Source organism: Electrona antarctica, assembly GCF_951216825.1.
Source record: "Electrona antarctica genome assembly, contig: scaffold_457, whole genome shotgun sequence".
Taxonomy (NCBI): Eukaryota; Metazoa; Chordata; class Actinopteri; order Myctophiformes; family Myctophidae; genus Electrona; species Electrona antarctica.
Window position 1 is genome coordinate 46,010 of NW_027637767.1, and position 17,455 is coordinate 63,464.

Here is a 17,455-nt window from a genome sequence, read left to right on the forward strand (position 1 = left end):
CCCATTAGAAGAGATATGCCAGGGACCCCCATTAGAAGAGATATGCCAGGGACCCCATTAGAAGAGATATGCCAGGGACCCCCATTAGAAGAGATAAGCCAGGGACCCCCATTAGAAGAGATATGCCAGGGACCCACATTAGAAGAGATATGCCAGGGACCCCCATTAGAAGAGATATGCCAGGGACCCCCATTAGAAGAGATATGCTTACGCATGTTTCATGATAAATGCATTTTATATATGTGATGTATTCCCATGCTTTTTTGTTCTTGCCTAATGTAAATCGCTCTGGATTAAGAGCGTCTGATAAATGCCTACATTGTAAAATTGAAAATTGTTTCATGACATGAAGTGTGCTTTACAGAGCAATGGAGAAAAAATAAAATAAAAGCAAGACATAAACATTAAAAATAATAGCAGTAATGCAATACAGTGAGGACATGAATAACAAAAAAAATAAAAGATCAATTAAAAGCAAGAGTATAGAAGTGGGTCTTGAGCTGCACTTTAAAAATGTCTACAGAGGCTGCCTGTCGAAGGTACAGTGGGAGGTTGTTACAATTTACAATTTAGGCATTTAGCAGACACTCTTAATCCAGAGCGATTTACATTAGGCAGGAACAAAAGTATGGGAATACATCACATATATAAAATGCATTTATCAAGAAACATGCGTAAGCTAAGAACGTAACTAGAACATATCTATATAATGACACTATACATATTAACTATACATATATACTATACTATGCTATACATATGTACTATGATGTGATATGACTACATACAATGCAATTATTGTGCTGTCTACATGACATGCTATAAGTCTGTTTCAAATGCTATCTAAGTCTAAAAAGTGCTATCTAAGGGGGTAGGATAAGTGCTATGGGCCATGATGGAGTCTGAAAAGGTGGGTCTTCAGACTACGGCGGAAGATTGGGAGTGATGCTGCAGTTCTGACTGCAACGGGGAGTGCATTCCACAGTTTTGGGGCCAGAAGGGAGAAGAGTTTGGGACGTGTGGAGCGTTGTCCCGGCGTTTTTAGTGAGGGTACTTCCAGCTTTCCTGCGTTGGCTGATCTGAGTGCGCGGGAGGGTTTGTAGGGTTCAATCATGCTTGCAAGATATGGGGGAGCCATACCTTTGGTTGCTTTGAATGCCAGCATCAGAGTTTTGTATTCTGTGCGGGCAGCGACTGGGAGCCAGTGCAGGGAGCGGAGCAGGGGGGAGACATGTGAGAATTTTGGCTGGTTGAAGACCAGACGAGCTGCGGCATTTTGGATCATTTGGAGAGGCTTAAGTGCACATGCCGGTAGGCCAGTAAGGAGCGAATTACAATAGTCAAGTTTTGACAAGACTGTTGTCTGGATTAGGAGCTGGGCTGATTCCTGGGTTGTTAAACTACAGAGGCTGCCTGTGGAAGGTACAGTGGGAGGTTGTTAAACTACAGAGGCTGCCTGTAGACGGTACAGTGGGAGGTTGTTAAACTACAGAGGCTGCCTGTGGAAGGTACAGTGGGAGGTTGTTAAACTACAGAGGCTGCCTGTGGAAGGTACAGTGGGAGGTTGTTAAACTACAGAGGCTGCCTGTCGAAGGTACAGTGGGAGGTTGTTAAACTACAGAGGCTGCCTGTGGAAGGTACAGTGGGAGTTTGTTAAACTACAGAGGCTGCCTGTGGAAGGTACAGTGGGAGGTTGTTAAACAACAGAGGCTGCCTGTGGAAGGTACAGTGGGAGGTTGTTACACTACAGAGGCTGCCTGTGGAAGGTACAGTGTTGTTAAACTACAGAGGCTGCCTGTGGAAGGTACAGTGGGAGTTTGTTCCACGCCGTCGGCCCGTAGAAGCAAAAAGCTGCTTCCCCGTATTTTTTAGTTGCCATTTTTTTAGGCAAAGCGAGCAGGGCAGCAGTGGAAGACCTTAGGGGGCAGTTTGGGACATATTTAGGCAGGCAGTCATGTAGGTAGGAAGGTTTGGGACATATTTAGGCAGGCAGTCATGTAGGTAGGAAGGTTTGGGACATATTTAGACAGTCATGTAGGTAGGAAGGTTTGGGACATATTTAGACAGACAGTCATGTAGGTAGGAATGTTTGGGACATATTTAGACAGGCAGTCATGTAGGTAGGAAGGTTTGGGACATATTTAGACAGTCATGTAGGTAGGAAGGTTTGGGACATATTTAGACAGTCATGTAGGTAGGAAGGTTTGGGACATATTTAGACAGACAGTCATGTAGGTAGGAAGGTTTGGGACATATTTAGACAGACAGTCATGTAGGTAGGAAGGTTTGGGACATATTTAGGCAGGCAGTCATGTAGGTAGGAAGGTTTGGGACATATTTAGGCAGGCAGTCATGTATGTAGGAAGGTTTGGGACATATTTAGGCAGGCAGTCATGTAGGTAGGAAGGTTTGGGACATATTTAGACAGGCCGTCATGTAGGTAGGAAGGTTTGGGACATATTTAGGCAGGCAGTCATGTAGGTAGGAAGGTTTGGGACATATTTAGACAGTCATGTAGGTAGGAAGGTTTGGGACATATTTAGACAGACAGTCATGTAGGTAGGAATGTTTGGGACATATTTAGACAGGCAGTCATGTAGGTAGGAAGGTTTGGGACATATTTAGACAGACAGTCATGTAGGTAGGAAGGTTTGGGACATATTTAGGCAGGCAGTCATGTAGGTAGGAAGGTTTGGGACATATTTAGGCAGGCAGTCATGTAGGTAGGAAGGTTTGGGACATATTTAGGCAGGCAGTCATGTAGGTAGGAAGGTTTGGGACATATTTAGACAGGCCGTCATGTAGGTAGGAAGGTTTGGGACATATTTAGACGGTACAGTGGGAGGTTGTTAAACTACAGAGGCTGCCTGTGGAAGGTACAGTGGGAGGTTGTTAAACTACAGAGGCTGCCTGTGGAAGGTACAGTGGGAGGTTGTTAAACTACAGAGGCTGCCTGTCGAAGGTACAGTGGGAGGTTGTTAAACTACAGAGGCTGCCTGTGGAAGGTACAGTGGGAGTTTGTTAAACTACAGAGGCTGCCTGTGGAAGGTACAGTGGGAGGTTGTTAAACAACAGAGGCTGCCTGTGGAAGGTACAGTGGGAGGTTGTTACACTACAGAGGCTGCCTGTGGAAGGTACAGTGTTGTTAAACTACAGAGGCTGCCTGTGGAAGGTACAGTGGGAGTTTGTTCCACGCCGTCGGCCCGTAGAAGCAAAAAGCTGCTTCCCCGTATTTTTTAGTTGCCATTTTTTTAGGCAAAGCGAGCAGGGCAGCAGTGGAAGACCTTAGGGGGCAGTTTGGGACATATTTAGGCAGGCAGTCATGTAGGTAGGAAGGTTTGGGACATATTTAGGCAGGCAGTCATGTAGGTAGGAAGGTTTGGGACATATTTAGACAGTCATGTAGGTAGGAAGGTTTGGGACATATTTAGACAGACAGTCATGTAGGTAGGAATGTTTGGGACATATTTAGACAGGCAGTCATGTAGGTAGGAAGGTTTGGGACATATTTAGACAGTCATGTAGGTAGGAAGGTTTGGGACATATTTAGACAGTCATGTAGGTAGGAAGGTTTGGGACATATTTAGACAGACAGTCATGTAGGTAGGAAGGTTTGGGACATATTTAGACAGACAGTCATGTAGGTAGGAAGGTTTGGGACATATTTAGGCAGGCAGTCATGTAGGTAGGAAGGTTTGGGACATATTTAGGCAGGCAGTCATGTATGTAGGAAGGTTTGGGACATATTTAGGCAGGCAGTCATGTAGGTAGGAAGGTTTGGGACATATTTAGACAGGCCGTCATGTAGGTAGGAAGGTTTGGGACATATTTAGGCAGGCAGTCATGTAGGTAGGAAGGTTTGGGACATATTTAGACAGTCATGTAGGTAGGAAGGTTTGGGACATATTTAGACAGACAGTCATGTAGGTAGGAATGTTTGGGACATATTTAGACAGGCAGTCATGTAGGTAGGAAGGTTTGGGACATATTTAGACAGACAGTCATGTAGGTAGGAAGGTTTGGGACATATTTAGGCAGGCAGTCATGTAGGTAGGAAGGTTTGGGACATATTTAGGCAGGCAGTCATGTAGGTAGGAAGGTTTGGGACATATTTAGGCAGGCAGTCATGTAGGTAGGAAGGTTTGGGACATATTTAGACAGGCCGTCATGTAGGTAGGAAGGTTTGGGACATATTTAGACAGACAGTCATGTAGGTAGGAAGGTGCGAGACCATTGAGAGCTTTATAAACAAGTAAAATAATTTTAAAATCAATCCTAAAAACAACCAGAAGCCAGTGCAGTGAAGCTAAAACTGGAGTAATGTGTTCTCTCATCTTAGTTCTAGTTAAAACTCTGGCTGCTGCATTTTGGACAAGTTGTAATCTGTCAGTTGTTTTCTTAGGCAGACCAGAAAAAAGTGCATTGCAGTAATCAAGCCGAGAAAAAACAAAGGTGTGGATTCGTTTTTGCATCGTCCAATGACAAATAGGCTCTGATTCGTGCAATATTTCTAAGGTGAAAAAAAGGCATTTTAAAAAAAATTATGTTAATTTAACTCTGTTGTTAAATTGTTGACAAAATTGTCAGTATATTTAGTCTCAGTTTTAGTCATCATAGCTTAGTTTTCATTTAGTTTACATGTACTTTGTCAGTGAAAAAAGGTAGTCGACGAAAATTCTTCGTCTTAGTTTTAGTCGACAAAAACAACAGTGTTCTGCAGCAGAATAGCCCGAATGTGAGAAAGGTGGAAGTGACTGAATCCAGCACTGTTGTTTTCGTCGACTAAAACTAAGACGAAAAATATTCGTCGACTACCTTTTTTCACTGGGGGGGGGGGGGGGGGGGGCGTGTGCACGTCACGAGCACACAGGGGGGGCGTGTGCACGTCACGAGCACACAGGGGGGGGGGGGGGGGGGGGCGTGTGCACGTCACGAGCACACAGGGGGGCGTGTGCACGTCACGAGCACACAGGGGGGCGTGTGCACGTCACGAGCACACAGGGGGGCGTGTGCACGTCACGAGCACACAGGGGGGCGTGTGCACGTCACGAGCACACAGGGGGGCGTGTGCACGTCACGAGCACACAGGGGGGGCGTGTGCACGTCACGAGCACACAGGGGGGCGTGTGCACGTCACGAGCACACAGGGGGGCGTGTGCACGTCACGAGCACACAGGGGGGCGTGTGCACGTCACAAGCACACAGGGGGGGGGGGGGGGGGTGTGCACGTCACGAGCACACAGGGGGGCGTGTGCACGTCACGAGCACACAGGGGGGCGTGTGCACGTCACGAGCACACAGGGGGGGGGGGGGGGGGGGTGTGCACGTCACGAGCACACAGGGGGGCGTGTGCACGTCACGAGCACACAGGGGGCGTGTGCACGTCACAAGCACACAGGGGGCGTGTGCACGTCACAAGCACACAGGGGGCGTGTGCACGTCACAAGCACACAGGGGGCGTGTGCACGTCACGAGCACACAGGGGGCGTGTGCACGTCACGAGCACACAGGGGGGCGTGTGCACGTCACGAGCACACAGGGGGGCGTGTGCACGTCACGAGCACACAGGGGGGGCGTGTGCACGTCACGAGCACACAGGGGGGCGTGTGCACGTCACGAGCACACAGGGGGGGCGTGTGCACGTCACGAGCACACAGGGGGGCGTGTGCACGTCACAAGCACACAGGGGGGGGGGGGGGGGGGTGTGCACGTCACGAGCACACAGGGGGGCGTGTGCACGTCACGAGCACACAGGGGGGCGTGTGCACGTCACGAGCACACAGGGGGGCGTGTGCACGTCACGAGCAACGCGCGCAACAAATTCACGGGAACGCGCTCACGTAAATACGCTTGCGTTGTCGCACCGCGACTCCTCCGAGCAAAAACGCAGGTCTCGTTGAAAATTAAACTATAGGCGCATTTTATCGCTCCACGTTTGAAAGGACATGAACACTGGACCTTAAAGGACCTGAACACTGGACCTTAAAGGACCTGAACACTGGACCTTAAAGGACCTGAACACTGGACCTTAAAGGACCTGAACACTGGACCTTAAAGGACCTTAAAGGACCTGAACACTGGACCTTAAAGGACCTGAACACTGGACCTTAAAGGACCTGAACACTGGACCTTAAAGGACCTGAACACTGGACCTTAAAGGACCTGAACACTGGACCTTAAAGGACCTTAAAGGACCTGAACACTGGACCTTAAAGGACCTGAACACTGGACCTTAAAGGACCTGAACACTGGACCTTAAAGGACCTTAAAGGACCTGAACACTGGACCTTAAAGGACCTGAACACTGGACCTTAAAGGACCTGAACACTGGACCTTAAAGGACCTGAACACTGGACCTTAAAGGACCTGAACACTGGACCTTAAAGGACCTTAAAGGACCTGAACACTGGACCTTAAAGGACCTGAACACTGGACCTTAAAGGACCTTAAAGGACCTGAACACTGGACCTTAAAGGACCTGAACACTGGACCTTAAAGGACCTTAAAGGACCTGAACACTGGACCTTAAAGGACCTTAAAGGACCTGAACACTGAACCTTAAAGGACCTTAAAGGACCTGAACACTGAACCTTAAAGGACCTTAAAGGACCTGAACACTGAACCTTAAAGGACCTGAACACTGAACCTTAAAGGACCTTAAAGGACCTGAACACTGAACCTTAAAGGACCTTAAAGGACCTGAACACTGGACCTTACAGGACCTGAACACTGGACCTTAAAGGACCTTAAAGGACCTGAACACTGAACCTTAAAGGACCTTAAAGGACCTGAACACTGGACCTTAAAGGACCTTAAAGGACCTGAACACTGGACCTTAAAGGACCTTAAAGGACCTGAACACTGGACCTTAAAGGACCTTAAAGGACCTGAACACTGGACCTTAAAGGACCTTAAAGGACCTGAACACTGGACCTTAAAGGACCTGAACACTGGACCTTAAAGGACCTGAACACTGGACCTTAAAGGACCTGAACACTGGACCTTAAAGGACCTGAACACTGGACCTTAAAGGACCTTAAAGGACCTGAACACTGGACCTTAAAGGACCTTAAAGGACCTGAACACTGGACCTTAAAGGACCTTAAAGGACCTGAACACTGGACCTTAAAGGACCTGAACACTGGACCTTAAAGGACCTTAAAGGACCTGAACACTGGACCTTAAAGGACCTTAAAGGACCTGAACACTGGACCTTACAGGACCTTAAAGGACCTGAACACTGGACCTTAAAGGACCTGAACACAGGACCTTAAAGGACCTTAAAGGACCTGAACACTGGACCTTAAAGGACCTTAAAGGACCTGAACACTGGACCTTAAAGGACCTGAACACTGGACCTTAAAGGATCTTAAAGGACCTGAACACTGGACCTTAAAGGACCTGAACACTGGACCTTAAAGGACCTGAACACTGAACCTTAAAGGACCTGAACACTGGACCTTAAAGGACCTTAAAGGACCTGAACACTGGACCTTAAAGGACCTGAACACTGGACCTTAAAGGACCTGAACACTGAACCTTAAAGGACCTTAAAGGACCTGAACACTGGACCTTAAAGGACCTGAACACTGGACCTTAAAGGACCTTAAAGGACCTGAACACTGGACCTTAAAGGACCTGAACACTGAACCTTAAAGGACCTTAAAGGACCTGAACACTGGACCTTAAAGGACCTTAAAGGACCTGAACACTGGACCTTAAAGGACCTTAAAGGACCTGAACACTGGACCTTAAAGGACCTGCACACTGGACCTTAAAGGACCTTAAAGGACCTGAACACTGGACCTTAAAGGACCTGAACACTGGACCTTAAAGGACCTGAACACTGGACCTTAAAGGACCTGAACACTGGACCTTAAAGGACCTGAACACTGGACCTTAAAGGACCTTAAAGGACCTGAACACTGGACCTTAAAGGACCTTAAAGGACCTGAACACTGGACCTTAAAGGACCTTAAAGGACCTGAACACTGAACCTTAAAGGACCTTAAAGGACCTGAACACTGAACCTTAAAGGACCTGAACACTGGACCTTAAAGGACCTGAACACTGGACCTTAAAGGACCTTAAAGGACCTGAACACTGGACCTTAAAGGACCTTAAAGGACCTGAACACTGGACCTTAAAGGACCTGAACACTGGACCTTAAAGGACCTTAAAGGACCTGAACACTGGACCTTAAAGGACCTTAAAGGACCTGAACACTGGACCTTAAAGGACCTGAACACTGGACCTTAAAGGACCTGAACACTGGACCTTAAAGGACCTTAAAGGACCTGAACACTGGACCTTAAAGGACCTGAACACTGGACCTTAAAGGACCTGAACACTGGACCTTAAAGGACCTGAACACTGGACCTTAAAGGACCTTAAAGAACCTGAACACTGGACCTTAAAGGACCTGAACACTGGACCTTAAAGGACCTTAAAGGACCTGAACACTGGACCTTAAAGGACCTGAACACTGAACCTTAAAGGACCTGAACACTGAACCTTAAAGGACCTGAACACTGGACCTTAAAGGACCTGAACACTGGACCTTAAAGGACCTGAACACTGGACCTTAAAGGACCTTAAAGGACCTGAACACTGGACCTTAAAGGACCTGAACACTGGACCTTAAAGGACCTGAACACTGGACCTTAAAGGACCTGAACACTGGACCTTAAAGGACCTTAAAGGACCTGAACACTGAACCTTAAAGGACCTTAAAGGACCTGAACACTGGACCTTAAAGGACCTTAAAGGACCTGAACACTGGACCTTAAAGGACCTTAAAGGACCTGAACACTGGACCTTAAAGGACCTTAAAGGACCTGAACACTGAACCTTAAAGGACCTTAAAGGACCTGAACACTGGACCTTAAAGGACCTGAACACTGGACCTTAAAGGACCTTAAAGGACCTGAACACTGGACCTTAAAGGACCTGCACACTGGACCTTAAAGGACCTTAAAGGACCTGAACACTGGACCTTAAAGGACCTGAACACTGGACCTTAAAGGACCTGAACACTGGACCTTAAAGGACCTTAAAGGACCTGAACACTGGACCTTAAAGGACCTTAAAGGACCTGAACACTGGACCTTAAAGGACCTTAAAGGACCTGAACACTGGACCTTAAAGGACCTTAAAGGACCTGAACACTGAACCTTAAAGGACCTTAAAGGACCTGAACACTGAACCTTAAAGGACCTGAACACTGGACCTTAAAGGACCTGAACACTGGACCTTAAAGGACCTTAAAGGACCTGAACACTGGACCTTAAAGGACCTTAAAGGACCTGAACACTGGGCCTTAAAGGACCTGAACACTGGACCTTAAAGGACCTTAAAGGACCTGAACACTGGACCTTAAAGGACCTTAAAGGACCTGAACACTGGACCTTAAAGGACCTGAACACTGGACCTTAAAGGACCTGAACACTGGACCTTAAAGGACCTTAAAGGACCTGAACACTGGACCTTAAAGGACCTGAACACTGGACCTTAAAGGACCTGAACACTGGACCTTAAAGGACCTGAACACTGGACCTTAAAGAACCTGAACACTGGACCTTAAAGGACCTGAACACTGGACCTTAAAGGACGTTAAAGGACCTGAACACTGGACCTTAAAGGACCTGAACACTGAACCTTAAAGGACCTGAACACTGAACCTTAAAGGACCTGAACACTGGACCTTAAAGGACCTGAACACTGGACCTTAAAGGACCTGAACACTGGACCTTAAAGGACCTTAAAGGACCTTAAAGGACCTTAAAGGACCTGAACACTGGACCTTAAAGGACCTGAACACTGGACCTTAAAGGACCTGAACACTGGACCTTAAAGGACCTTAAAGGAACTTAAAGGACCTGAACACTGGACCTTAAAGGACCTGAACACTGGACCTTAAAGGACCTGAACACTGGACCTTAAAGGACCTTAAAGGACCTGAACACTGGACCTTAAAGGACCTGAACACTGGACCTTAAAGGACCTGAACACTGGACCTTAAAGGACCTTAAAGGACCTGAACACTGGACCTTAAAGGACCTGAACACTGGACCTTAAAGGACCTGAACACTGGACCTTAAAGGACCTTAAAGGACCTGAACACTGGACCTTAAAGGACCTGAACACTGGACCTTAAAGGACCTTAAAGGACCTGAACACTGGACCTTAAAGGACCTGAACACTGGACCTTAAAGGACCTGAACACTGAACCTTAAAGGACCTTAAAGGACCTGAACACTGGACCTTAAAGGACCTTAAAGGACCTGAACACTGGACCTTAAAGGACCTGAACACTGGACCTTAAAGGACCTGAACACTGGACCTTAAAGGACCTGAACACTGGACCTTAAAGGACCTTAAAGGACCTGAACACTGAACCTTAAAGGACCTGAACACTGGACCTTAAAGGACCTGAACACTGGACCTTAAAGGACCTTAAAGGACCTGAACACTGGACCTTAAAGGACCTTAAAGGACCTGAACACTGGACCTTAAAGGACCTGAACACTGGACCTTAAAGGACCTTAAAGGACCTGAACACTGGACCTTAAAGGACCTGAACACTGGACCTTAAAGGACCTTAAAGGACCTGAACACTGGACCTTAAAGGACCTGAACACTGGACCTTAAAGGACCTGAACACTGGACCTTACAGGACCTTAAAGGACCTGAACACTGGACCTTAAAGGACCTTAAAGGACCTGAACACTGGACCTTAAAGGACCTGAACACTGGACCTTAAAGGACCTGAACACTGGACCTTAAAGGACCTTAAAGGACCTGAACACTGGACCTTAAAGGACCTTAAAGGACCTGAACACTGGACCTTAAAGGACCTTAAAGGACCTGAACACTGGACCTTAAAGGACCTTAAAGGACCTGAACACTGGACCTTAAAGGACCTTAAAGGACCTGAACACTGGACCTTAAAGGACCTTAAAGGACCTGAACACTGGACCTTAAAGGACCTTAAAGGACCTGAACACTGGACCTTAAAGGACCTTAAAGGACCTGAACACTGGACCTTAAAGGACCTTAAAGGACCTGAACACTGGACCTTAAAGGACCTGAACACTGGACCTTAAAGGACCTTAAAGGACCTGAACACTGGACCTTAAAGGACCTGAACACTGGACTTTAAAGGACCTTAAAGGACCTGAACACTGGACCTTAAAGGACCTGAACACTGGACCTTAAAGGACCTTAAAGGACCTGAACACTGGACCTTAAAGGACCTGAACACTGGACCTTAAAGGACCTTAAAGGACCTGAACACTGGACCTTAAAGGACCTGAACACTGGACCTTAAAGGACCTGAACACTGGACCTTAAAGGACCTGAACACTGGACCTTAAAGGACCTTAAAGGACCTGAACACTGGACCTTAAAGGACCTTAAAGGACCTGAACACTGGACCTTAAAGGACCTTAAAGGACCTGAACACTGGACCTTAAAGGACCTGAACACTGGACCTTAAAGGACCTTAAAGGACCTGAACACTGGACCTTAAAGGACCTGAACACTGGACCTTAAAGGACCTTAAAGGACCTGAACACTGGACCTTAAAGGACCTGAACACTGGACCTTAAAGGACCTGAACACTGGACCTTAAAGGACCTTAAAGGACCTGAACACTGGACCTTAAAGGACCTTAAAGGACCTGAACACTGGACCTTAAAGGACCTTAAAGGACCTGAACACTGGACCTTAAAGGACCTGAACACTGGACCTTAAAGGACCTTAAAGGACCTGAACACTGGACCTTAAAGGACCTGAACACTGGACCTTAAAGGACCTTAAAGGACCTGAACACTGGACCTTAAAGGACCTTAAATGACCTGAACACTGGACTTTAAAGGACCTTAAAGGACCTTAAAGGACCTGAACACTGGACCTTAAAGGACCTTAAAGGACCTGAACACTGGACCTTAAAGGACCTGAACACTGGACCTTAAAGGACCTTAAAGGACCTGAACACTGGACCTTAAAGGACCTTAAAGGACCTGAACACTGGACCTTAAAGGACCTTAAAGGACCTGAACACTGGACCTTAAAGGACCTTAAAGGACCTGAACACTGGACCTTAAAGGACCTTAAAGGACCTGAACACTGGACCTTAAAGGACCTTAAATGACCTGAACACTGGACTTTAAAGGACCTTAAAGGACCTTAAAGGACCTGAACACTGGACCTTAAAGGACCTGCACACTGGACCTTAAAGGACCTTAAAGGACCTGAACACTGGACCTTAAAGGACCTGAACACTGGACCTTAAAGGACCTGAACACTGGACCTTAAAGGACCTTAACACTGGACCTTAAAGGACCTTAAAGGACCTGAACACTGGACCTTAAAGGACCTGAACACTGGACCTTAAAGGACCTTAAAGGACCTGAACACTGGACCTTAAAGGACCTGAACACTGGACCTTAAAGGACCTTAAAGGACCTGAACACTGGACCTTAAAGGACCTGAACACTGGACCTTAAAGGACCTGAACACTGGACCTTAAAGGACCTTAAATGACCTGAACACTGGACTTTAAAGGACCTTAAAGGACCTGAACACTGGACCTTAAAGGACCTGAACACTGGACCTTAAAGGACCTGAACACTGGACCTTAAAGGACCTGAACACTGGACCTTAAAGGACCTTAAATGACCTGAACACTGGACCTTAAAGGACCTTAAAGGACCTTAAAGGACCTGAACACTGGACCTTAAAGGACATGAACACTGGACCTTAAAGGACCTTAAAGGACCTGAACACTGGACCTTAAAGGACCTGAACACTGGACCTTAAAGGACCTGAACACTGGACCTTAAAGGACCTTAAAGGACCTGAACACTGGACCTTAAAGGACCTTAAAGGACCTGAACACTGGACCTTAAAGGACCTTAAAGGACCTGAACACTGGGCCTTAAAGGACCTTAAAGGACCTGAACACTGGACCTTAAAGGACCTGAACACTGGACCTTAAAGGACCTGAACACTGGACCTTAAAGGACCTTAAAGGACCTGAACACTGGACCTTAAAGGACCTTAAAGGACCTGAACACTGGACCTTAAAGGACCTTAACACTGGACCTTAAAGGACCTTAAAGGACCTGAACACTGGACCTTAAAGGACCTGAACACTGGACCTTAAAGGACCTTAAAGGACCTGAACACTGGACCTTAAAGGACCTTAAAGGACCTGAACACTGGACCTGGACCTGAACACTGGACCTTAAAGGACCTGAACACTGGACCTTAAAGGACCTGAACACTGGACCTTAAAGGACCTTAAAGGACCTGAACACTGGACCTTAAAGGACCTTAAAGGACCTTAACAAACACTCCCAGTAAGTAAAACATTTAAGACACTGACGAACACGGATGGACAAGAAGCAGTCAGGTTTCTACCACACTTTAATACAGCATCAATTCAACCATGATGTCATCCATGATGTCACCATGATGTCACCATGATGTCATCCATGTCACCATGATGTCACCATGATGTCACCATGTATGTCCAAAACTGTTACTTTTCAAAGAAATGTAAAGAAAAAAAATGACTGTGTTCCAAAGGATCTGATGTAGTTATTAATAATCCATCAATGCTTTAGTACATACATTAGTGAATAGGAGATAATCTACCCGGCGACAGGTGACCATGTTCTTTAACACAATACTGAATAAACTAACATTATTATAAAAACACAACCATAAGGAGTAATAAAAACAGACACGTTAGATTAGAACAGAATTATTGTAACATAAATGTTTAACCCAATCTGGGCGGGGGGGGAAACCCTTGTGGTGTTTTAATTAAGCATTATGTTATACTTTAGCTGTTGGAAAAATATCAGATCTACAAGCTCGTAGCGCGGCACCGAGTGGCGCGCTACGAGCTTGTAGGTCTGCTATTTTTGAAAAATCGTGAAAATGTGGCGCAAATCTTTGAATATATATTTTCTTTCAGAGTGAACGTTTTTAGCTCAAATCTTTGCTTCTGGGGGGGTTCCAGGGGGGGTCCCTGGAACTACATATTTTCAGATGGGGGTCGGCGGCCCAATTACAGATAATTCTGGGGGTCCTTGACATGAAAATGTGTGAGAACCACTGACGTAGAAACACGAGGGTTTTTCAGAAAACTGTCAGGATTCAGAAGACATTCTTTTAGAATCTGGCCTCGTGTCTAAACAGGATAAACTACGGAGTCGTTCCACCTCGTCCTAGAGACGATCTGACCTCTGACCTCGTCCTAGAGACGATCTGACCTCTGACCTCGTCTTACAGACGATCTGACCTCTGACCTCGTCCTAGAGACGATCTGAGACCAGAAATATAACTCTTCAAATGTCGCCTTTAGCGGGCAATGATTTAACTCTGGCGGGCGATGAGTTAATTTAACATCAGCGTTACGGCCCGAGCTACACCGCCCGCGCGTGCGCGTAATACGCGAGCCGCGCATACGCAGACGTCAAAACAGGATCTAATAAAGGCGTGTGTGTGTGTGTGTGCGTGTGCACACGCGCTTTGAAAAGCCTGGTGTAGCTCGGCCTTGAAACTGCTCTCAATTCTGAGTTACCTCCATGTCTCACAATACAGATGGGGAGGGGAGGGGGTCCACAAGGGGTCCCCGGGGGGTCCACAGGGGGTCCACAGGGGGTCCACAGGGGGTCCCCCCCGGGGGGTCCTCAGGGGGTCCCTGGGGGGTCCACAGGGGGTCCCCGGGGGGTCCACAGGGGGGTCCTCAGGGGGTCCCCGGGGGGTCCTCAGGGGGTCCCCGGGGGGTCCACAGGGGGTCCCCGGGGGGTCCACAGGGGGGTCCTCAGGGGGTCCCCGGGGGGTCCTCAGGGGGTCCCCCGGGGCATCACACTCATTGAAACCACGACATCTCTTGCTATTTAAACTAGATGTATACAAGCTATTTAAACTAGATGTATACAAGCTATTTAAACTAGATGTATACAAGCTATTTAAACTAGATGTATACAAGCTATTTAAACTAGATGTATACAAGCTATTTAAACTAGATGTATACAAGCTATTTAAACTAGATGTATACAAGCTATTTAAACTAGATGTATACAAGCTATTTAAACTAGATGTATACAAGCTCGTACATCTGATATTTAAACTAGATGTATACAAGCTATATAACTATAGATAACTAGATGTATACAAGCTATTTAAACTAGATGTATACAAGCTATTTAAACTAGATGTATACAAGCTATATAACTATAGATAACTAGATGTATACAAGCTATTTAAACTAGATGTATACAAGCTATTTAAACTAGATGTATACAAGCTATTTAAACTAGATGTATACAAGCTCGTACATCTGATATTTAAACTAGATGTATACAAGCTATATAACTATAGATAACTAGATGTATACAAGCTCGTACATATGATATTTTTTTGAATTTTTTGGAATCATTTTGAACAGAAATTGAACACAGATCTATTTTCTCTGCCGGGGGTCCCTGGCTAACATGTTCAGACAGGGGGTCCCTGGGGGTCCCTGGCTAACATGTTCAGACAGGGGGTCCCTGGGGGTCCCTGGCTAACATGTTCAGACAGGGGGTCCCTGGGTGTCCCTGGCCAACATGTTCAGACAGGGGGTCCCTGGCCAACATGTTCAGACAGGGGGTCCCTGGAGGTCCCTGGCTAACATGTTCAGACAGGGGGTCACTGGGGGTCCCTGGCTAACATGTTCAGACAGGGGGTCCCTGGCTAACATGTTCTATCCGATGTAGATGTGGTGGTGTCTCCACCTTGTGGCGAGGAGGTCTCTATCCGATGTAGATGTGGTGGTGTCTCCCATAGATATATATAAACACTAGATAGCTCACCCGCGCTGTTGGCCAATGGAGAGCGACGTCGTTACGTGGCGGCCATCTTACCTCGGGACACATAACATTGTGTCTATGGGGCATGTACTCTTAAATGACCATAACTTGCTCAATTTTCAACCGATTTTCAAACGGTTTGGTTTGTTATAAACGTCAGAGACGTCCGCATACTTATATGCTTTTATACGACGTTCATATAAAAAACATAAATTAAGCAGATAAGCGTCCTGAATCATAGCCACGTTGACAACGTTTGTAATAAACCAACCCGTTTGTAAATCCGTCAAGATTTGAGCGAGTTATGACTGTTTCTGTTTGAGCTGCCATTGAACATACTGTACTGTATCCCCGAAGTAAGATGGCTGCCGGGTGAACGACGTCAGAAACTCCGCCTTGAGCCATCTAGTGTTTATATATATCTATGGTGTCTCCACCTTGTGGCGAGGAGGTCTCTATCCGATGTAGATGTGGTGGTGTCTCCCCCTTGTGGGGAGGAGGTCTCTATCCGATGTAGATGTGGTGGTGTCTCCACCTTGTGGCGAGGAGGTCTCTATCCGATGTAGATGTGGTGGTGTCTCCACCTTGTGGCGAGGAGGTCTCTATCCGATGTAGATGTGGTGGTGTCTCCCCCTTGTGGGGAGGAGGTCTCTATCCGATGTAGATGTGGTGGAAGTGGTGGTGTCTCCCCCTTGTGGCGAGGAGGTCTCTAACCGATGTAGATGTGGTGGTGTCTCCCCCTTGTGGCGAGGAGTTCTCTAACCGATGTAGATGTGATAGAAGTGGTGGTGTCTCCCCCTTGTGGCGAGGAGGTCTCTATCCGATGTAGATGTGGTGGAAGTGGTGGTGTCTCCACCTTGTGGCGAGGAGGTCTCTATCCGGTGTAGATGTGATAGAAGTGGTGGTGTCTCCCCCTTGTGGCGAGGAGGTCTCTATCCGATGTAGATGTGATAGAAGTGGTGGTGTCTCCACCTTGTGGCGAGGAGGTCTCTATCCGATGTAGATGTGATAGAAGTGGTGGTGTCTCCACCTTGTGGCGAGGAGGTCTCTATCCGATGTAGATGTGGTGGTGTCTCCACCTTGTGGCGAGGAGGTCTCTATCCGATGTAGATGCGGTGGAAGTGGTGGTGTCTCCACCTTGTGGCGAGGAGGTCTCTATCCGATGTAGATGTGGTGGTGTCTCCACCTTGTGGCGAGGAGGTCTCTATCCGATGTAGATGTGATAGAAGTGGTGGTGTCTCCCCCTTGTGGCGAGGAGGTCTCTATCCGATGTAGATGCGGTGGAAGTCGTTGGCTCCGAAGGCGGCGTTGCATTTGGGACACTTCCTCTGGCGCGTGTCGTAACGCGTCTTCACGCACTCGAAGCAGAACACGTGGAAACACTTGGTGAGAACGGCGTCCTTGACCCGAGAGTTACAGCAGGGGCAGGTGAGACGGGCCTGGGGGAGGGGGAGGGGCAGGCACACACACACACACACACACACACACACACACACACACACACACACACACACACACACACACACACACACACACACACACACACACACACACACACACACACACACACACACACACACACACAC

General features: G+C 47.2%; 1 protein-coding gene across 1 annotated transcript in view; it reads right to left on the minus strand.

Moving 5' to 3' along the window:
- Window positions 1–15,399: 15,399 nt before the first annotated feature.
- The window catches only part of LOC306918675 (E3 ubiquitin-protein ligase BRE1A-like), a gene marked incomplete at its 5' end in the record, with an annotated part of 33,104 nt that continues 31,048 nt past the window's right edge, over window positions 15,400–17,455 (minus strand). The window contains one exon of the mRNA XM_079531558.1: window positions 15,400–17,308. Coding sequence (XP_079387684.1) covers window positions 17,132–17,308 — 177 coding nt within the window. The 3' untranslated portion in view covers window positions 15,400–17,131. The remainder of the gene's footprint in view (window positions 17,309–17,455) is intronic.